General features: G+C 54.3%; 1 protein-coding gene across 1 annotated transcript in view; it reads right to left on the bottom strand.

Annotated features, from left to right (window-relative positions):
* Disc1 (DISC1 scaffold protein) overlaps positions 1–8308 on the bottom strand; it is a 129304-nt gene that overhangs the window by 12957 nt on the left and 108039 nt on the right. Inside the window, exon 9 of the mRNA XM_055617598.1 lies at positions 1151–1211. Within this exon, the coding sequence (XP_055473573.1) occupies positions 1151–1211 (61 nt within the window). The remainder of the gene's footprint in view (positions 1–1150; positions 1212–8308) is intronic.

Here is an 8308-nt window from a genome sequence, read left to right on the forward strand (position 1 = left end):
TAGATAGATAGATAGATAGATAGATAGATAGATAGATAGATAGATAGATAGATAGATAGATAAGGGGAAGGTGGCCGATTCCTCCTGAGGGCTGTGGGTCATGGGTGCAGAGCTACCCTTGGGCTCTCCTGCCTGTCAGCACTTTGCTCTGGGGCAGCAGGGTAATGCCCAAGAGCTCAGGTGGCCTGCGTGCCTGAAAGAGAGGGTGGCAAGACTAAGCTGGAGAGAGGCCTGTCGGACCGCCCCTCCCAGCCCAGCCCCAGATCTGAGCCCTGAGCTGCTTACACTCGGGACAGCACTCTCCGCTGAGCGGCTATGCCACAGTCCCCCCAGCTAAGGGCAGCGCCATCAGCCAGTGGGTGGAGGGGCTTGACTTATACCCCTCGGCTAAGCCGTGCCCTCAAGATGAATGCCTGGCCCAGCACACTGAAGGGAGAAGCTTTGGCACTGTCCCGGCAGACAAAGGTTTAAGGCAAATCTGTTGCAGAGCCACTTAACAATTTCCAAAATAGTAGCAAGATGTTTCCATAAAACCAAACTGGCTGCCAGGGAAGAAAAGCACAGACTACATTGTCAAACTTGTTCCCTTAATTAGGACCAGATCCCGCTGGCTGGGGTTTATTTCCAGAAGTCGGCATCCCAGAAAACCAGAAACAGCTTGACATGCTGCGGCGTCGCTAATGCTTCTCCAATCTGAATTCCTAATTGGGTTTAAAAAAAAAAAAAGCAAGCAACCAGGAATTTTCATGCTGGTTTTGATTCGGGATTCAAAACAGAACCTGCAGCGTACATTCCTGCATTGTTCTGTGCGTAAACCAGTTCACAGTCCTCCAGACCCCTCAGAGGAGAGAAGCAAGCCGCGGCGGGAATCCTCAACCCAGTAGCCCAGAGAGGCTTTTCTTATTCTGAGACTCGAACACGCCCCGTGTTCTCGCCAAGATGCTTTTAAACACTCTAATCTATTTGCTCTGTCGAGGGAGAGCGGGGCTCGGAGGCGCTGGAACAGCACCTGCTCCTTCCCCTGAGGACGAGATGGTGTTTTCCTGCTTTTCTTTGTTAGTGTAGCACAAAGATCGGCGGGCCCTCCCCCGCCTCCCCTGAATGCTAAAAGCAAGCTGAGCCCGTTCTGCCGGGCGGCGCCCCTCCTTACCTGCGCAGCCGGCCCTCCAGTGCTTCCATCCGCTGTGCGGTGTTCGCCTTCACAGCTGCTTCTGCAAGACAAAACCCAACATGAGCACAACCATCGCCCAAACAAAGGGCTGCGGTCAAGGCTCTAGTAAGGCATGTCGTGTTTGGAAAGCCCTCAAGACCATCCAGGTGCTGCTGGAGCCCTGCGCTGGAGGGCTGCAGAGGCTCAACTGTCTCTGCAGCTCTGACCTGCTGCTTTCGCAGGTGGCTCAAGGCCAGCCCATCACCCGGTGTGGCCGCAGCTTCCTTCAAGACAGACAGCCTCGTGAATGAAGATGGGTTTGCACGCGCATCTGTAAATAACCTGGGCTGCGGACTAAGACTTTGCCAAACAAATTAGATACTCAATGCTGGACTCCCCATTGTTCCTTAGGTGTGAAAGCCCCTCCGGAGGGACACTGTGTTTTGAGGGTGTGGCCTCCAGCCATCAGAGGTGAGTCCCGGCCAGCTCTGAAGTCTAGCTGCTTCCATTCCACATTTCTTTCTCCTGACCCACCAAGGTGTGAAGATTCTGCACACTCACGCTGCTACCGCATATGTGCGAACAGGAGGATGTTAACGAAGGTGGGCCTTGGCGGAAGTTATCTTCTGCCATGGCCTTCCCTTCCTGCTCAGCTGGGATCACTGTAGACAGAGCCGCCCACTGGCCTTGACTGTAAACAGAACCGCCCCACTAGCCGGGCCTGGGGAACCATGATAGGGCTTTCTCTCTGAAACCATGAGTCAAAATAAAATTGTCTGATCTATTTTAATCCAAAGGGAGGTGGCTCTGAGCAAAGCAAGGATGAATATGATCAAAATACACTGAGATTCTCAAAAGGTTGAATGAAACTATCATATAAACACATGAAAAAAAAAAAAAACCCTTCTCTCTGAAGTCGCTTCTGCTTGCAGGGAAGTAGCTGATTTACCCCTCTAGGCTTCTGCAGCCTGGTAGCCTGGTGGCTTTCCCTGGAATGTTCCAGCAGCTTCCTATGCTTTCCGGCCGGCCTGGACGCTGACACTCAGACAGAACACGGCTGGGATAAGAGTTTGCTGACCCTGAGCGCCCCCCACACTGAGCCAGGCAGTCTAAGAGCACACGCACTGAGTCAGCTCACAACCCTCAGAACAGGCCAGAACGTGGCATGGGATTTAGACGCTTAACTTCCAAAACAATATATCCATGGACAGCATCTGAGGACGGCCATCATCTCTCCTCACACCCCTGCTCCCCCTGCTTCTCCACCCAGAGTCTACCAAAGAGGGGCCTGTGAGGAGCTGGTGAGGGAGGGTGCTCAGGAGATACCGAGGGAACCAGCAGTGGGACCTCAGGCTCTTCACAGGGGAGGGCGTGAAACAGTACTTCCCTGCTTGCCAACAGAACCCGGCATCCAGATTACATTGCTATTAGAACGAAACTCAAATAATTAGTCTAATAATCCAAATTAGGTGGAAACTAGTAATTGAATACGTTAAATTCGTGAAAATATTTAGCAGAGTGAACACCACAGCATAGGTCAGTGCTACAGGTGTTTGACACGGGTCCCATTTCATGCCAGGCACTGTAGTGTGAGTGTGTGTGTGTGTGTGTGTGTGTGTGTGTGTGTGTGTGTGTGCACGTGTGTGTGTTTAGACATCAGGTGTCTTCCTCAGCGGCTCTCCATCTTACCCTTGGGGACAGGGTCTTCCCGTGAGCCCGGAGCTCACTGATTTGGATGGCCTGGATTCAGCCAGCCTCTGCACTCACACCTTTCCAGGGCTAGGAACATAAGCGTGTGTCACACACCAAGCTTGTATGGTGCTGGGCTGAGCTCAGCTCTTCCTGTGTTCCCGGCAGCTCTTTACCCACTGAGCCACTTAGCATCACGCGAGCCAGGGGGCCAAGGCTAACGGTGGCTTTCTTTCCTGTAGCCAACAAGTGAGAACGGTTCCTTTCTTTCCTTTTAACGCAGGTCTCATTGCGCAGATGCCGGGCGGGCCTCAAGCTCACAGAGATCCTCCTGCCTCTGCCTCCTTAGGGATTAGAGACATATGCCACTCTGCCTAGCTGTTATGACATCTTCTAAAAATATATTTTTATTTTATGTGTATGTTTGCTGTGTATACATATGTGTACCACGTCCATGCCAGTACATTTTTTTGAAAGCTGGAAGACCTTTTCTTCGGATGCAGCCACACACACACAATGACAGAGGTGACGTTAGGCCTACTTTTACAAAAACAAGTCATCAGATTTCAAAGATCGACACTCAATCACCAATTTAGCCAAAATTAACTAGTATTTAAAAAAAAAGAAAATTCAGAGGGAAGATGGGGGGAGGGGACTGGAACCCTGACAAATTTCGAATATCCAAGGCACGAGGAACCCTCCGGGTTTGCTTGGGAAATTAAACCATGCACAAAAAAGTAGTGTGGACCCAGCAACTCAAAAAGCCCCAGGGATGGCAGGAACTGAGAGAGACAATCTTACAGCCATTCAGTCTCGGCAAATGAAACGGAACAAGGCTGCACCAAGAGTCCCTTCTACAAAGCCATTCTGTATGCATCTAATTTCACACCCAAGAGCCATGCCCCAGCCTCAGCTTTTTACTGCTCATGTCCATCTTGGGTCACTCTTCCAGGCTAAGCGAACCGGGCCTGCGGTTTCATGGATGTTCAAGGGCACCTTCATGCCCATTTAGCCAGGTTGAATGCTGCGGTGGTATCGAAGGCTCTGGCTGGACAGCTCCCTGGAGCTGGGAGATGCCACCCTCCCTGACTGCTACATGCTGCTTCCAGAGTCTCCAGAGCCGGAAGCAAATGAGCCCAACACCACCAAAGAGGGCCACTGAGCCCTGCAAGGCCGAGGGCGGCTCGTGCGTGGGCCGCTAATGACCTCTTTTTCTCTGCCGCCGGCATTGCAGAGAGAAAGGAAACAACTGGATGTGGGCCCCAAAGGAATGAAGACACATTAGCAGAATTGGCTTCTCTGTGGGGTTCCGGCTAACACACCTGCCCCCCACCCCAGCCTGTGTCAGCACCAAGGACACCACATCAGCCTGGGCTCGAGGAATCAGGCTGCTCAGAACTGGCCAAGGTGCAGAGGCTAGATACCTGAGCCATCGATCAGCTGCGGCCATCAACATGGAAGCTACAAGCTCCGCAGAAGCTCGTACATAAGGTAGAAGAATATAAAAGACAGGAGGAGACCGCAAGGTACCGAACCTGCACACGGCACAGCAGCTCACAGTGTCTACTGTGACCTGCGCAGCACACACACAAGATCAAGCCAGACAACCTTCCAGTGTGGACAGGGAAGCCTTGGCGGCCCCACCCACCCTGGGGGAGCTGGGGCAAGTTGACTGCTGAGGGAGGAAGAGATGGGTCTCCACCCTCTGGGGATGCGGCCACTAACCACGGCTAGGCTGCTTATGCTAGACTGGACGGCCACATATTCATCCGTGAAAGAGACCATCACGGCACCAAAGGGGTCTGAAGGGATGTCAGGGAGGGCGGCTATGGTCCTTGTACATTGTAGAAGTGTATAGAATGTTCACAGAATTTTTTTTAATGCTGCTACAAAAGAAAAGAAAGCAAAGCAAGCTAGTGACGGGAGCATCACACAGTGACCGCAAAGGCAAAAGCGAGCCTCCAAGGGAGCCACTCCAGGCAGCAGTCCTTCCGGCGTCCTCAGGGAGAAAGGGGGGCCTGTGCCCTACCTCCAAGGGGGATGAAAAACTTGGAGGAAGGGACCAAGCTGAGCAAGAGGTCTTGGAGGGTTTTCCTGGTGCGTGAGTGGGCATGGGCAATTAGGAACTGCCATTGCGCATGCACTGAGATGTGCTTCCTCCAACAGAGGGCGTGGCCAGCTCACTCTGCCTTCCCCGCTTGCACTGGGGTTACACCGTGGAGCATGTGACCCCACACACAAGGACCGTGGGGTCCCTAGAAGACTTGGTCCATCTGGCAGGACAGGCTCTGTGTGCCCTTTGCGGCCGTCACAGCCATCCGTGGAAGCGTGGGGAAGGCTGGATTCACCCTTGCAGGTTTCTCTGAGCCCATGAGAGGCGCCCTGCATATGACCTCGCACTGTAAGCAGCACCAAAGACCAGCTGAGGAAGACATCCTCAGGGTAGGCTGGGGCCACGTTACCCTGGCACCTTCCTGTGGGAAGGAAGAGCAACAAACGCTCACGTCAGCTTCCAACCTACCCTGTGGGATGGCGGAGGCTGAGCGCTGACATGCTAGATGGTCCCTGAGCCCAGTGTGCACTTCGGGACAGCGCTGGCTTTCGGGTCTCACAGCTGGGCGGAAGGGGAGCCGGCAGGAAGGAGAGCAGCCTCCGGAGGTCAGGGAGCAGCGGTGAGCAGTGATTAAGCCGAGCTCCACCTGCTCACGTGACATGGTGATCCCACTCTCCCAGACACACCAGCCTCCTACGTGCCAGCCCCGATGCCCTTCAGGCACACAGCCTGATGCCAGCAGGGGTCAACGGGCAAACCAAAGCCAAGTGCTCAGACTGCAGAACAGGTCAGGAAGCGCTGAGGCTCCCTCAGCAGTGATCAGCCTAATTCCCAGGCCCACGCTTGGCCTCGCCAAACGTTCTCCAGACGGGCCACCATCGCTGCTGACAGCAGCAGCTTCCTGCACTGCTTCCTGCTTCCTAGAGCATTTCAAAGGAGAGTAGCTGTGACCTGGAGACTAAATCCAGTATTTCAAGAGTCGCCGACATGCTGATGTGTTTACCTGGCCATGCAGCCTATGTCTGGGAACATGCACGCTCCCATCTCCCTGCTCTGCCAGCCACATGCATGCACACATGACCGCGTGCATGCATGCTCATGTGCTTGCGCATGGAAGCACACGCTTGTGCACGCATAGGTGCTTGTACACTTGTAAGTTCATGCTCATGTGTACACGTGTGCTCCTGAGTGTGCAGGCATGTGCACACAGATAGAATTCTCTTCATGCTCTTTTGACAGACAGATGGAGGAATGCAATCCGCACCTTTCTTTTGAAATGGAAAACTGTCTTGAAATGTCTGCTGGGGAAAACCAAATCCACATTTGATCCTCTTAGGCTCAGGAAAGCAAGCACCCTCCCCACCCCATCCCCTCGCTGGCGGGACACTTCCTGCGCATCATTATTGTGGTGAATTCTCACGCTGCTGCGCTAAAGCCCTTTGAGGATAGGGATTTAAAGCCCAGGGGAGCTGTTTTGAGGAGAAAATGAAAAAAAAATAAAAATTCTCGCCTCAGCTCAGTGATACACCAAAGCCCAGGCTTTGCCGTGGGGGGGGGGGGGGTCACCTCCCGTCTGCCAAGAAGCACAACGGCCGAATTCTTGTAACTTGCAGGGGGAAATCCTGCTGCCCTCCTAACAGCACAACGCGCGCACACACACCACACACACGTAGTCACGCTGCTCTGTCCTCTGCCCCCCGCTCCCCCGGGCCCTTCAGTTCTATAAGAACACAGGAGGAGCGGGCCGGGGGATGGCTCGTTCACGGCGTGCTTACCGCAAAGCCTGAGACTGAGCTTCATCCCCACGTCCACATTAGAATGCTGTGAATGGTTACACACGCGCAACCCCAGCACTCCTGTGGCAGACAGGGACTCCTGGTGCCTGCCAGTCAGCCGCCAGTCCATGAGCTCCAGGCCAAGGAGACCCTGTCTCTAGGCAGGAGGGACTCCTGAGGAAGGACTCCTGAGGCTATTATCTGGCCTCTACATGTATACACACCCACACACTCACGCAAGGACAAAGCACAGCAACATGAGGACCAGGTCTCAAGCCATGCATCAGCCATGGGAGGCCTCTCTGTAAATGAGCACCCTGAGGCTTCTCACACCACAAGCCCGAGCAAGATGGCGCTTCCGAGCTCGGCCGGCGGCTCCACCGCCACAGCCATTGCAGCTGCGGCCTCTACCCAGCCCGCGCCCTCTCCGTATAACGTGCTGCCCTGTCCTTGGAACACGGGCCTCTGCCCCGTGGGCCGCTGCTCTTCCTCACCCTGCCCAGCCGTGTGCCAGCACGCCTGACTCAGCTGGCTCCTGCCACACCTGCCCTGGGCCGGAGCCCACCCAGCTTTCTTCCCGGGCTGTTCCAGGTGGTGGAACCAATGGGGAGCATGCTAGTCCCCAAGGCCAGCAGTAAAGACCTGGGGGCACCGACTGGTACAGTCTGCTCCAAGCCAGTGTGAGAGCGTAGCTGACTCTCAGAGGTGAGCAGAGGAGGAAGGAGCCAGGTGTGGACAGCTGGCTCTCGGGGCTGGGCCATCGGCTTCTGTTGACCCCACCAGGCCTCCATTGTTACCTCCTTAGGTGACACAGGGTCATTGCTCTAAGGCCCATGACTGGGCCCCCACATCCTCTTTACCCAGGCATCCCCCTCAGCTGCTTCCTGCTTCTATCCACCTCCATCCTCTCTGGTCCTCCAGGCCTTGCATTCTGGCCCTGTGGCTCCTACAGAGCTTTTAAAAACTCATGAGTGGCAACAGAACAAGATAATTTGAACACAGGGACTTCCCAGAGACTCATACTCCAACCAAGGACTATTCATGAAGATAACCTAGAACCCCACAGGTGTAGCCCATGGCAGTTCGGTGTCCAAGTGGGTTCCATAGTAATGGGAAGAGGGACTGCCTCTGACATAATCTGATTGGCCTGCTCATTGATCACCTCCCCCTGAGGGGGGAGCAGCCTTACCAGGCCACGGTAGAGGACAATGCAGCCACTTTTGATGAGAACTGAGAGACTAAGATCAGAAAGGAGGGGAGGACCTCCCCTATCAGTGGACTTGGGAAGTGGCATGCATGCAGAAAGGGGAGGGAGGGTGGGGCCGGGAGGAGAGGAGGGGCTTATGGGGGGATACAAAATGAATAAAGTGTAATTAATAAAATTTAAAAAAAGTAAAAAAAAAAAAACAAACTCATGAGTGTGAATGCTCAGCCCACAGGGAATGGAACTATTAGATGTGACCTTGTTGGCTTAGGTATAGCCTTGTTGGTGTAGGTGTGGCCTTGCTGGAGTGGGTGTGGCCTTGCCGGAGTGGGTGTGGCCTTGCCGGAGTAGGTGTGGCCTTGCTGGAGTGGGTGTGGCCTTGCTGGCGTGGGTGTGGCCTTGCCTGGTAGGTGTGGCCTTGCCTGGTAGGTGTGGCC

This window comes from Psammomys obesus, unplaced genomic scaffold (assembly GCF_907164565.1).
Source record: "Psammomys obesus unplaced genomic scaffold, mPsaObe1.curated_primary_1811, whole genome shotgun sequence".
Taxonomy (NCBI): domain Eukaryota; kingdom Metazoa; phylum Chordata; class Mammalia; order Rodentia; family Muridae; genus Psammomys; species Psammomys obesus.